The 13,130-nt window shown below is 45.6% G+C and overlaps 1 protein-coding gene across 1 annotated transcript in view; it reads right to left on the reverse strand.

Annotated features, from left to right (window-relative positions):
• Positions 1–13,130, reverse strand: part of LOC128878835 (proteoglycan 4) — a 56,938-nt gene that overhangs the window by 18,986 nt on the left and 24,822 nt on the right. The window contains exons 7-15 of the mRNA XM_054127392.1: positions 11,139–11,404; positions 8,472–8,935; positions 7,882–8,004; positions 7,012–7,476; positions 5,738–6,023; positions 5,456–5,650; positions 4,849–4,935; positions 4,675–4,764; positions 4,110–4,590 (exon numbers count right to left, since the gene is read on the reverse strand). Of these exons, the coding sequence (XP_053983367.1) occupies positions 4,110–4,590; positions 4,675–4,764; positions 4,849–4,935; positions 5,456–5,650; positions 5,738–6,023; positions 7,012–7,476; positions 7,882–8,004; positions 8,472–8,935; positions 11,139–11,404 (2,457 nt within the window). The remainder of the gene's footprint in view (positions 1–4,109; positions 4,591–4,674; positions 4,765–4,848; positions 4,936–5,455; positions 5,651–5,737; positions 6,024–7,011; positions 7,477–7,881; positions 8,005–8,471; positions 8,936–11,138; positions 11,405–13,130) is intronic.

Consider the following 13,130-nt stretch of genomic DNA (forward strand, 5'->3'; position numbering starts at 1 on the left):
TACTCGATTCGGTAGGTAAGGTAGTCGATACTGCCGGTGACCTACTCGATTCGGTAGGTAAGGTAATCAATGCTGGCAGTAACCCACTCGATTCAGTAGGTAAGGTAGTCGATGCTGCCGCTAACCCACTCGATTCGGTAGGTAAGGTAGTAGATTCTGCCGGTATCCTACTCGATTCGGTAGACAACCCGTCTGTTTTCTCAGTAACGAAGCGTTCCGTTTCATTTCTAGTTACGTAAAAGCCCCGCGGAATTTTTGTCGAGAGCAAAGTAGTCAGCGGCGGACTGCGTATGGTGGTTGGTTTTAGCGTGGTGGTCGACGAGTCTTCGCTTTCCATCCTCTTCTTGTTGCTGGACGACGCGTTTTCGTCGTCGGCATCGTTGTCCTCGACATAATCGTGCGCTTTATCGTCGAACACATCCAATTCGTTCTCTCTACCGTCTGCCACGTCACTCCTTTCGTTACTTTGGCTGATCTTGTCCAGGGTCCAGGATTCTCTGACGTTCTCAAAGTTTCTGGGAGCGGGGATTTTTGCTTTATCTGGGAACGAGTTACTCGGGGAGTCGTCATCCTCGAGCACGAGGTTCGTTCGTTTGTCGAGCAAGCTCAAGTGCACAGGTGAAGGGCTGCTGGTGTGATCGTTCGTCTGATAACCAATCAACTCCCTGAGGGTCGGTAGTCTATTAGGTTCCGAGTTGGCGACCTGAAAATCAGAAGAAGGCGGCAGGCTTAGCGACGGTCCTCCCTTCGAGGGATCTCCGTTCTCTCCCGTTATCGCTATCGGAGTATCGATCCTCGATGTTCGCGTCGGCATGCTCGTTCTCCGTTTCGACCGATTCCCGAAGGGATTTCCGTGCCAAGTCGTCTTCGGTAGCCGAGGTTGTCGCGCGATCCGATGAACACGAGATGAACGGACGGTGAGTCGGAGTAGAGAAAAAGAAACGGAAGAAGAATTCCCCTTCTACGTGTTTTTTCTCGCTTATGGATAGTTTAATATTGGGTGATGCATGATAAGGAAGATGGATGGCGTCTATGTACATTATCGATGATAGCGCGAAGGATATTAGCGAGCGCATGATTCATTGGCCAGAGTCTTTGCTGCCGATCAAGTTGCTGAACACAGACTCAATCTCGATCGTGGATGACTCATGGGACTCGGTAGTAAGCCAACCAGGTACCCGATGAAGGAACTCGCTCTCTATGGGTAACGTGGACCTCTCGACATGGCCCTGGCGGATCTCATTCGCCGATTCGTCTTCGTTCGTCTCACCAGTGGAACCCTTTGACCTATCTGACGTGCCAGGGACCCAGGAGACGGTGGTCTGCAACGGAATCCTCGTAGTCGATGTCAACGAAGAGTACTTTGTCTTTATCAAAATCTTCTGTCGCTCTGTGGTCGCCGATTCCTCGACCGAGGTTACCAGTCTGGTGACGAGTGGTTTTGGGGGCGGTGTGGTTGTGTAATCAGTGTCCACGAGATTCTGGACCTCCTGGCGTTCCTCGCCTAAGCCACTCAGAGTCGTCGTGTCCTCCTCGTTGGGTCCGCGAGGAGTGGTCCGCAAAGACTGCTGTCTCCTGTGAGCATCCGCTACGTAATCGAACTTCTTTGCCGGGATTAACGTCTCCGTGACGGACGGCTCCGCGGTGGTGGATATGGGCCGTCTCGCGTAGAACCTCGACCTGACGTGGCTCGACGAATCGAAGCTGGGCGACTGCGTGGCGTCCAGCAACGACTCCTCGCCCCCTTCGTCTCGATTCCTCGCTCCGTCCCGGTACAGGTAACGCGTCCTTGGCTGACGGAAGTTCTGATACCTGGACGTTGGGTCGTTTCCCTCCTCGAATTCTTCCGGCGACGAATCCAGCGCGAAAGAGCTCTCAGTGCTCACCGTTTTCCTAAGAGAATTCGGAACCCTGTATCGCGGCCGTAATTCTGCTTTTCTATCGTTTATAGATGCGGATCGATAAGTCTCCTCGCTTCCGGTGGAAAGTGTCTCGTCGCCTCCTGTGCCGTTGAATGCGACGAGCCTCGGCGAAGTCAAAGGATCCGGATTACCGTGGCTGATCAGCGTCGCTGGAGTGATGTATCGACTCCAGAAATCCTCAGGGACGGTCTTGGCTGGCAGGTCGACGGCGAACACAGCTTCCTCGTTGGCTCGATTGATCCTCGGAGTCGCGTCGTTCGAGTCGAATTGTTCATCTAATCTCAATCTCAAATCCTTCGTGTCATCGAGGGTTTTCTCGTTTACGTCTTTTTGCGTCGTCCTGGCAGTGGTCGTCGAGGAAACGGGCCTTCGACGAACGAATAGACTCTTCCTGCGCTTCGACGCCACTTCGTTGTTCCTCTCCGTCGTCGAAGACGGACGCGCGAAGCTCCCTGAAACTGGGTATCGACTGGTAACGTTCTCAGCGGAATCGACCGGTCGTCTGCGCACGAACTTCTTCCTCACGTATCTGGAGTCTAGGTAGTACGTCCTGTTGTAAGGTTCCAGTCTGCGGCTGGGCTGTACGGTTACCAAAGGCGTAGCGAATTGAGAGACAATGGTTGGCAGAGCTTCGGGTTGGCTGCTAGGCGCTGATGTATCGTAGGCACTATCTTTATCGGTGAAGTTGATCAAGAAGCTCGACATAGTCGACTCCGCCGTGTTTGTTTCCGTGACTGATTCCTCCGTTTCAGATTCGGTCGTGGCAACGGTGAAGTTGTCGAGCAACGTCGAGGTCATCGTCACCGCGTCAGGGTCGGATGAATTCTCATCGGCAGTGAACGATTCCGTAGTAGGTGCCTCGAAAGTAACCGCGAGATCGCTGAAGGCATAGTCCATGGTATTCGAGGTCTTCGCCGTAGATGCAGTTTCTATCGGGACGTCGGACTTCACTGTATCCTCTTCGATATCCAGTGCAGCAGTAGTGACAAAGCTCGTTGTGTCCGCGTTAGAGGTTGTAGACCCAAACCTGATCACCACTTGATCCTCTTCGGTAGAAGAGAGCTCTACGGTGGACACCGTAGTGTCGTTTCTAACAGGTCGTAGACGCCTGATCACTTTTCTTTTTCGAGGAACCGATCTGTTCTCTTCCTCTTCCTCTTGCGACGCTACAGTGCTGAATGTAACGGGTCGTTTCCTCAGAAGAACCTTCTTTCTCTTTGGAACCGTAACGTTCCGGTTCCCTTGAGCCGTTAGATCAGTCGCGTTCGCGGGAAACACGATCCTGATGATGTTGGGATCGAAGTCTTCCACCTTGCTGGTCGTAGAGAACGGCTCGGTCTGCTTTTCGTTAGCGGATAACAAATTCTCTGGCATCACGGTGACCACTTCGTTCTCTGTATTAAATTCCGTAGTGCGAGCCGACTCCACTACGTTCGTCTCTACGTCCGACTGAATCGTAGTCGCAGGAACTTCCGTCGTCGTTGCTGGACTGGTTGAAGCACTGTCAGCCTCGTCGACAGAGTTCAGGTAAGGTTCCTCGGTAACGGGGTCGTTCAAAGGATTCTCGATCTCTCGAGGCTCCGCGGAGGTTGTCGTCGAGGCAGTCGTAGAAGAATACGGAGAAGTGGACGAGACTCGTTCCGTCTGCTTGGTGAGTTCCTCCACGTTGTTCCTCTTCCTCGTGTACCTAGTCCTGGCGTAAACGTCCCGATTCACCGCTGTCGGTTTCTTGAACACCCTTATGTTAGTGATTTTGTCAGTCTCCTCTTCCTCCGTGACTGCGCTCCTGGATCTCGAGGGCGAGTTTCGTTTTGGATAGCCCTGGGTGATTCTGATGATAGGACTGTCGTCGAGCTCGTTCGTTTTAGAATGCTCGACGGTGGCTCTGGCGCTTGGGCGTCGAAATCTCCGTCTGGACGGCTCCGACGTGCTGTCCAAAGTGCTAGGAGCCTCCGTGGTTCTGGCTCGTGATCTGATCACCGAGTTGGCTGACTCTTCCGTTTTCGTTTTCACGGTAGATGGCGTGTACCTACTAGAGCCCCGTTGCCTCGATCTTCCAGGCGTACGTGTGGATCCCTCGGTGGCGTCGCGACGACTTTCGACTCGGTCGGCATCCTGCCGCGAAGTTAACCGACCCCGTCCTACCAAAATGGACGAGCGCGTTTGGTTTCGCGATGCTATACTCACCTTGGATCTCGTTTGATCGTTGGACGCTGGCAGCGGCGTAGTTACAGCGTCTGCTGGCCTGGTGCGTCGATTGAAGCCGAAAGGACGCGGTTGAGACACGGTCGCGGTGCTGATCCTCGTGCTGGGCGAAGATACCTTCGACAGGCTCGCTGGTGCAGTGGTCAGCAGGATTTCCGTCGCGGAATCCTCGACCAGTTTCACCGACTCAGTCGTCGAGCTTGCGTACGAGATCGGTTCTTCTTTGTCGAGATCGCGATCTATGTCGTTTGTTGTCGTGGAAAGGATGATAGAAGAAGGAGTGGTCGTTGACGACGTCGTCGACAGTATCGTTGTCACGACTGCTTCTGTCTTCTCCTCCGCTTTAAGCGTTTCGCTTGAAACAGATGTCTCTGTGATTGGTTCTTGGCTGGTGGAGATCACTTCTGAGACCACATCTGGAGACCTCGGGGTGGTGCTTCTGAATCTCTGGATGCTAATGTACCTACAGAACATTTTTTGCTCGTTGGTTAATTGATCAGGGAATAAGTTTTAGGACAGTGTTCCATGTTTAAGGATGTAAAGAGACCTAGATTTAGTTGTGGATGAGTTCTCATCGTTCAACGGCGGAACAGACTCCTGGTCCTTGGTGTCCTCTGAGGAGGTGCTCTTGGTATTCCTGAAATTCAGAAAATTACCTCGTGAAGTTTATATTTTTCTTTAAACGTGACACTTATTTGCTACAATTGCTTGGATTACTTACTTTGATGATATACTAGGACGTCGAGAACGGACAGGTGTTACCTCTTCTTCTATGTCCTCGTCCTTCTCATCCACGTCGTTCTCGTATCTGAAAAATTCACAGTCACTCGTCAACTTTCATAAATCTATGACGCTTTGCTCTTCACTGTGTGTATGCATACGAAATGAAAATATATATGTGTAAGAGCGAGCGACAGTGAGGCGACATGGCAATAGCCTGGCGACGACCAGAGCTGTTCAAGTGCCGTCATAAATTAGCGGGGTGTTTAGACTCCGGATAACGTGGCGAGGGTCGAAGCCGAATTTCGGCGGGACCCAACTATCTTTCGTCGGCCGTGACGTGAGTTTGACTAGGCCCCGTAGAGCCGGCTACATTGGGGTCTTTCCCAAGAAAGAGTGGGACACGTGTTTCCTACTTAAGGGCGGAAAATGCCACGCCACGGGCAGAATAAAAAAAGCGATAGAAAACGACACCGCAAGTGAACGTCGCGAAGATTGGAAGAACGCGCAGTATAAAATTAGTAAAACTCTATTCTCTCGCATTCATAAATGTCTTACATATGTTTAACTAAAATTAGCAAAAACTTAGTTTTAAAAATTTTAATCACCTTGACTTCGCCGTAGTCGATGGTCGGCCACGTCTGATGTTAATGTAATTAGGAGTCGCTCTTTGCGTGGAGCTGGTTAGGAAGGGGTTTCTGATAGACTGTTCCTCGGAGGAAGCCACATCTGCAGTATCGTCGTCGAGATCTTCTTCATCGTTGAGCTCCTCCTCTTCCACTGGTGGTTCATTCGTGGAGGATCTATTGAAAATGGAAGAATTTGTCAATGACCTTCTGCGTGGAACAAATTAGATAACGAATGAAGAGTCGAAAACTGATTCGTCGTACTTGGGTCTCTCGATGGTAACGTATTGATGCTTGTACGATCGCCTCAGTGTTTTCACTTCGGGAACCTCGTCCAGGCCTTCGAATTGCGTTCCACCTGGCCCGTTCGCGTAGCTCTTACTCCCTGATGTGCGTTGTCTGCTGGCACTTTTGCCAGCTTGACGACTGAGCACACGTTCGTACAGAGTGCGACTTATCGTGGCTGGAGTGGCAGGCTCGTTTTCCGAGTTAGTCTCATCGGGACTCTTGTTCTGAAGAAACAGTTGCTTCTCCAGTTCCTCTATACCACCTGTCAAACAATATAATTGGAAATATAAATACGTAGTATGGAAAGGAGGTTTGTATAACCGTTAAAGAGGTTTTACATACGCCTTAAAGTGTATTTAGTAATTTTTTTCAATTCATTTTACAGACATCATTGAGATACCAACTTTTCCCTATAATAAGTTTTCGCCTGAGTGGGAATTCTGAAGGTCGCAATTGTTATTCGAATGAAAATGTTATGTTGTTATGAAATTCTTTCTTTACATTGTTAATATGTTTTCTAAGAATATAAACTAAACTGCGACTAAAAAAAGTTGTGAATTGAATTTTTTAGGGGCGTTTAAAGAAAAACGTATCAATTTTTACTATTTTTTGTACAGCTTTTACAATATAAAACACATCCTAAACAATGAAATCATTCAAATTTGTAGTTCATAGTCAAGGCATTTAAATAAAGTAAGCATACGGAAGATTTGAACAGGATTGGTCAATTAGTTTTTAAATTATCATTCCCACGGATTGAAAAAATATTGTTTAAAAGAAAAACGCGATAGCTCAAAGATTTTTGTGTGAAATGAATTGAAAAAATTACCGTATATATATTCTCAAAGTTATAGAGACATTACATAAATTCTTCTTTGTAAAGTATCCCAAGAAATACTCAATATTTGGACTCCTAACATAGATTGAGGCTGAAAAAAGGCCTAACTTTCATTATTAATTTTGAGAGTATCGCAAATCGAATAGGATTTCTTTTTACGCATATTGTAGTATAAACAAAAATTGTTGTATTATAATTTTTGTTTACATTTCGATGTGTGTTAAATAAACCCTGTAAAAAGAAACCCTATTTTTTTTTTTGCGATACTCTCAAAATTAATTATCAAAGTTAGGCCTTTTTTTCAGCCTCTAGAGTGGCGTTACCCCTTAAGATGTAGCATGAACTTCGCCATTTGGCTATCGTTTGGTGTACGTAATAGTGACCGTAAATATAAAAGAAGCAGTATAATTACCTGCTTTCTTAATAAGCATTATTAGCTCCTTGATGACCTTGGGGTCTTCCTCCTCACCCTCACTGCCAATGACCTTCTCCAAGTCGTGTCTTTCAGATTTGGAAAGCGAAGATGGTGCCTCTGTCGTGGTGGTGGTTGTCGTGGTGGGCTTGTTTCTTGTAATCGTTTTGTACAGAAGTGGTTTCGAGGTGGTGGGTACTTTAACTTCTTCCTTCACTTCTTCTTCTTCTTCCTCCTCCTCCTCGATTCCGTCGACGTCATCGTCATACTCCTCGTACTCCTCTTCGCTGTCTGGTTTCTCAGTGGTCGGTTTACGAGTGCTGCTGTAAAGGTAAGTTGTACGGCTTGTGGCAGCAACGATGGGAGCCCTCGTCGTCGACGCGGTTGACTGAGACGTCTTCGACTTGGGGCAGATCACGTTGCGTGGGTAATCGCAAGAATCAGCTGCCTTGTTGAACACCAGTCCTGCTCAAACGTATTATCAAACAAATGTTAGATTTAAAGAATGCAAATTTTTAATATATATATATAAAACACGCTAAAAGAAAAATAAAACCTTTTCATAGCATTCAGATAATTTAATATGTCATTTAAAAATGCTTGTGTTTTGAATTTCGGACAACCCAGCTCTGAGGCAGAGTGGTTACCGTAGAATTCTCATATAAAAAAATAAAAACATCACAATTTTGTTAATTTAAGATATTTTTAAGTACAAAAATTACGACTTATAACTAAGAAACGTTCTTTCGAATATCCTACAATTTCTTACTAAAAAATGTTTCGTTTGTCTTAAAAAAATTGATAAATATATCTGTTTTTCGGATCGTCCTAGGCTTGCACCCTTAGAATAAAACGTCGTGATTGTCTTACCTGAGGGACAAGTAAACTGATGAGCCACGACGCCCAGACCTCCTGGACCGGCATCCAAACACCAGAAGTATTTTTTGCAGTCTCGAGGGTGCGAGAAGAATCCCTCGTCTTCGCATTTAAAGTCTGTTTGAACAAGAACGATTAGAATAAAGATGTCAGGAAAATGGAAATATTACTGGGTTACTTGATATCATACATCATTGAATTCAGTGGACAATTGATCAGTGATCACTGTTAGTGATTTTTCACGCCATCCCTAGTTGGCATCACTGCTTTCGACATGACCAGGAACCAGTCACCATTTTTTCCATCGAGGACTAAAGTAAGATGCAGAGCACCGAGGTTATGGATTGGTACCAAGATTTAAACAAATTTAAACAGTATCACTTGCGTTATGTTTCTATCAGATGTTTGAAGGCAGTGGTCTAGTAATAGTGGTCTCTAGTAACTGGATCAGTGACCACTGGTCACTAATCAGATGTCCACTGAACCCACCCATTAATTATCGTTGTTGAAGTGAATCGACAGTCAAATCTTTAAGGTTTACATTAACGAAGTGTCCTAGAAGTATCAATCTCATCCAAACTCACCTGTGCCAGGGTCAGGCGTAGTGGGTGGTTCCGGAGTGGTTAGTTTATTGCTCAGAGATCCCTGCTCCGCGTCGTCCTTGGTCTCTCCCTTGCGACGACTTTGCTTCCTACGATTCCGATTAGAACTCGACCGATTCTTTGGTCTACTCTTCTCCCTCGATCTGTTGTTCTTGTCCGCTGGCCTTACCGCGTTGCCTCCATCGGAGTCTGCCTCCTCTTCGGACGAGGAATGATTATACGACCGCCTATCGACCTCTTGGTCATCTTCTTCCTCCACGCTGGCCTTGGGTTGCGCAAATGTTCGGAACTTCGGCCTAGGAGAAGTAACTCGCTTCCTGGTAATGGGTGCAGCGGTCGTGCTGGTTCTTCTCGAACTGGATTTCCTCCCTACAGTGTTGCTCTGAATTCCTGACAAGCGAGTTTTCTTGCGATTGTTGAAGTTACTCGACTGTTGAACCGTGTTCCTGTTGGTTGGAAAGGAGGTCGCAAAGCTATATACACTACGTATCAAAATTATACGAACAATACGATTTTTGAGGTTCCAGTATCTTAAATAGTTTTTTTATGACTTTCCTACGTTCAGTTTCAAATCTTCAGCGAGTCCCTACATTGTATTTTGATTTAAATTGAAAAAATTTGCGTGAAAATCTGTATGTTCCATAAGGGTCTGTGTTCAAATTACAAAATGGTAAAACTGCCGAATAGGTGACCCCGCCTCTATGGCTTTGACCTTGACATATGTTGCAGGGGGTCCCAGCAAGCGTACAGTTTTGTGACGTATATTTTTTAAATTTTGTAGAAGGTTTTTCAGCTGAAAGCATACGCCTTGAAATTATACGCTTGCTGGGGGGCTGACCCCCCCTCCCAGACCCCCTGCCGGAGCCAAGAGACTCCGCCCTCTTGACCCCCGCGAAATTATAAACACCTCTCAGGCTAACTCTGTACACATTCGCGTGGTGCGCTGCAGTACTCATTGTTGGGGGCTCCGCCCCATTGGGGGCAAACCCCCGAAGCCCCATTTTTCTTTTACAAGCTCTTGGAACAAGTTTAAACCGTTGTAGTGTGTTTTTATATTGTTCTGTTTCACACAGAGTCGTTCAACCGTCTTGATTCTTGATTTCGAGAGCCTGTCGTTAACCAAATAGCGACGAATCAGCTGTTCCGAAAAATCAATATATCGATTAGACGTTGACACGGCTAACCAGACAAAGACAGAATTAATATATTTCTCGTTTCACTCATGTTGAATTCATTTGTCTTAACCCATTGACAGGGTTCCCCGCATACTTGAATGCAATTCACTCGATTTCCTCCACTTTTCTCAAGAGGGGTCAACGAAATAATCGAATCGAGCTGCAGTTGTTCAGTTTTTCAAAGACCTTTGACCGAAAACGATCGAGCTCATTAGACCACGGTTCTGATCAAAAAGTTTTCGTGTTAAGGTAAACGAACGCGATATCAGACACGATTCTGAATTAAAATCACGTATCAATTGGTCGTTAGAATCCTTGATATTCGGCTTATTCTGATTGTACAGCATTCAACGTAAGATTTATTGATTGAGGTCGATCATCGAGACTTCGTCAACCATCTTCGTTTTCCATAATCAATCAGTCGAATAGTGCCGAATAATCTTTGGATTCAACCAATTGATGTATCGAATTACTAATGATTGGTCGAATAGAGTTCAACACGGAACTCAACCAATTATTTATCGTTCTCGACGTGCGTTGATCGAAAAAGAGTCGTAATATTGAGACTCAACCAATCGTCACGATTTCGAAATTCATACATCAAAAAAACGACGCGTCTAGGGCAGGAATTGTCAGATGCAGTCCTACCAATGAGTCTACTGACAATTCCGAGACGAAACGCACGCACTCCGTAAATTCGATCCATTTGAATCAATCATTCAATATTAATTTGGCGAGTGATAATCCGATTGTTTGTATCTTTTAAAAAATTTCAGAAGTAAAAGTATGCAACAATATGTTATATACAGGGTGTCCCAAAAATGTTGTAATACCTTCAAAAAGGTGGTTCGGGAGGTGATTTGAAACAACTTTTTCCTTAGCGAAAATGTTGTAGGAGGCTTCGTTAAGGAGATATTAACAGAAAACCCCGACCAATCAGAGCCCGCGTATACCGTTGGAGCGGCCGTGGTAGCGAACGTTATGCGCTAAGCGGCCGCTCTCGTACGCTATCGCGGGCGCTCTGCTGGCATGCTCGCGCTTTAATTGGTCGGGGTTTTCTGTTAATATCTCTTTAGCGAAGCCTCGGACAATATTTTCGCTAAGGAAAAAGTTGTTTCCAATCACCTCCCGAACCACCCCTTTCCAGGTGTTACAACATTTTTGGGACACCCTGTATAGCGTGTTCATATGTATAACCTAACCTAACTTACGACCTTTTTTGTTAGTAACTTTTTAATAAGCAGTAAGCGACGGTTAAGTTACTAGAAAAAATTACTCAGGAGGGTGCCCTTGACAACATATGTCAAAGTCAAGGTCATAGTCGAATAACAATCAAGTAAAGTTTTGTTAAAATCCTGCATTAAATAAATCCATGGAACAACTAAATACCTTATGATACTGTAACCTCTAAAATTCAAGCGTTCGTATACTTTTGATATCTAGCGTAGGAGGTTCGCGATTTAGGTATTCTTACGTGCTGTCGGTTAAAAGAACCTCTTTGGCCGCTTCTATTAACGGGTATGGCCGGTCGTGGCATTTGCCGCGGAAGTCGTCGTTGTCGATCGTCCAGAACATAATTCCACCCAAGTGCTTTTCGTTCGCGTATTTGGCTTTCAGTCGTACTATGTTTTCGTCATCGTAGCCCACCCACTGGTCTCCTTTGAACGCGTAGGGGCCCATCGCATTAGAATTCGGCTGTATCACTTCCCAGTCGTCCGAGGCTGCGAGGCTCTCGCAAATCTGATTAAGGAGCGTGCTCGAATAATTAATTACATATATTTATTCGTTTGATGAATTCATCATCCGGTATCTCGAATGAATCACACCGTTGTCGAAATATCCCCCTAAGAGGTTCATATAACATTGCATTTAATACGGCTAAGCTTACGGCATTATATACATTCGCCACTTTGCAGGTCATACGTATAAAACCATATAAAACTTCGCTACATGACGCTGCACCACCGTCGATTACTGACCATGGCGCCAATATTGCTAAAACCGACACCGAACACAACGTGTAGTGCCCCCTTAAGGGAATTCCAGAGTAATAGCTTTAAAAATAAGTGATTTTCATGAATTCTTTTTTGAAAAGTATTAATAATTCGCGTCGATATAATAGTACCCCCTGGATAATGTGGAAAGCTATTAAAAATATGTTCGCGTGATACAGGTGACGATGGTACCACAGTATAAGTACAACCTGTAGCGCCACTTGGCTAATGTACCGTCCGCAAATGTGCATACCAAGAACATGGCAACGACGCTGTTTCCTATATTGTACACTAGATGGTACTAATAGTAACCGACATGTGGCGACCCCTACCGTTGCTGGCAGAAAGAAGAGAGTCAATTTCATGACAGCGCCATCTGGCGTTTCCGGTTTAAGATAGAAAGCGAACTAGGGAAAATGTGTTCAGTCCAGTTCCGATATTACGAGAGTACAAATACGATTTTGAATAAAGCTGTTATTGTTATTAAAAAGTTTTCTTTCATTTATTTGTCCGAGGAGTTTTACGGAGTCGAAAGATTCTTGTGGCGTGGTGTTTAACCTTCGACCATATATACATGGACTGCTCAAGCCTACTCTTTATACACTGACCAGAGCGTAACCAACATATTCATACTAAAAGTGAGACATGACGCTAATGCGCATGCATCAAATTCGAGAACTATAGCAAAAATTCCATCTCGATGACAGACTGACTGCAGCTTTAACCAATGGTCGAAGAGTAGTTCGACAAACCGTCCAAAATTTCAATTCGCGCCTTTCCCCACTGCTATCGCCCATTGACTCATGACTGTAGCGCTTGCGCACAACTGCTTACTCGTAACTTTGGCATGGGAGATGTTGGTTACGGACTGCACTATAGCTTGAGCGGTCCATGTATGTATGGTCAAAGTGTTTAACACATTCGAGAACGCTACAGACACGTAGCGGATCAGAGTCCTACCTTGCCGACGAAGTCCTCTGTCTCTCATCGGAGGAAATAAAAATAGTTAATAATTCCACCACGCGTAGAAGAAACGCTTTTGTACTCCCAAAGAATAAATTGTTTGTTCTGTTAACCTTTTGAGTGAGTTAATTAATTATTGGCGAAACCGAGTAGCCATAGACACACGTCGATTCAATTTATTGCGCAGCGTCACAGTAGCATACTGTGGCAGCGCGGTTACGTGTGGCGTGTTGTGTTTCATTCTATTTCGTTGACGTTCCTCTGTGTAATATTATTTATTGAATATCTTTGAATATTTCGCTAACCTTTGAAATCAGCACTTACGTTCAGTGTTTTATACATACTGTTTGCAATTGCCTTTCTTTTTCTCTCAGTTTAAATGTGCGCGCGGTGCATACCAGGAATATGGCGGACCTCGGACATCAACTGAGTGACGCTACTGGTTGTACCTATACTGTGATGGTACGGTCTGAGCAGGCTGCAGGCTTCAGCTGTTTACCGAAAAACGG

The sequence above is a fragment of the Hylaeus volcanicus genome, chromosome 6, assembly GCF_026283585.1.
Source record: "Hylaeus volcanicus isolate JK05 chromosome 6, UHH_iyHylVolc1.0_haploid, whole genome shotgun sequence".
In the NCBI taxonomy this organism is placed as follows: domain Eukaryota; kingdom Metazoa; phylum Arthropoda; class Insecta; order Hymenoptera; family Colletidae; genus Hylaeus; species Hylaeus volcanicus.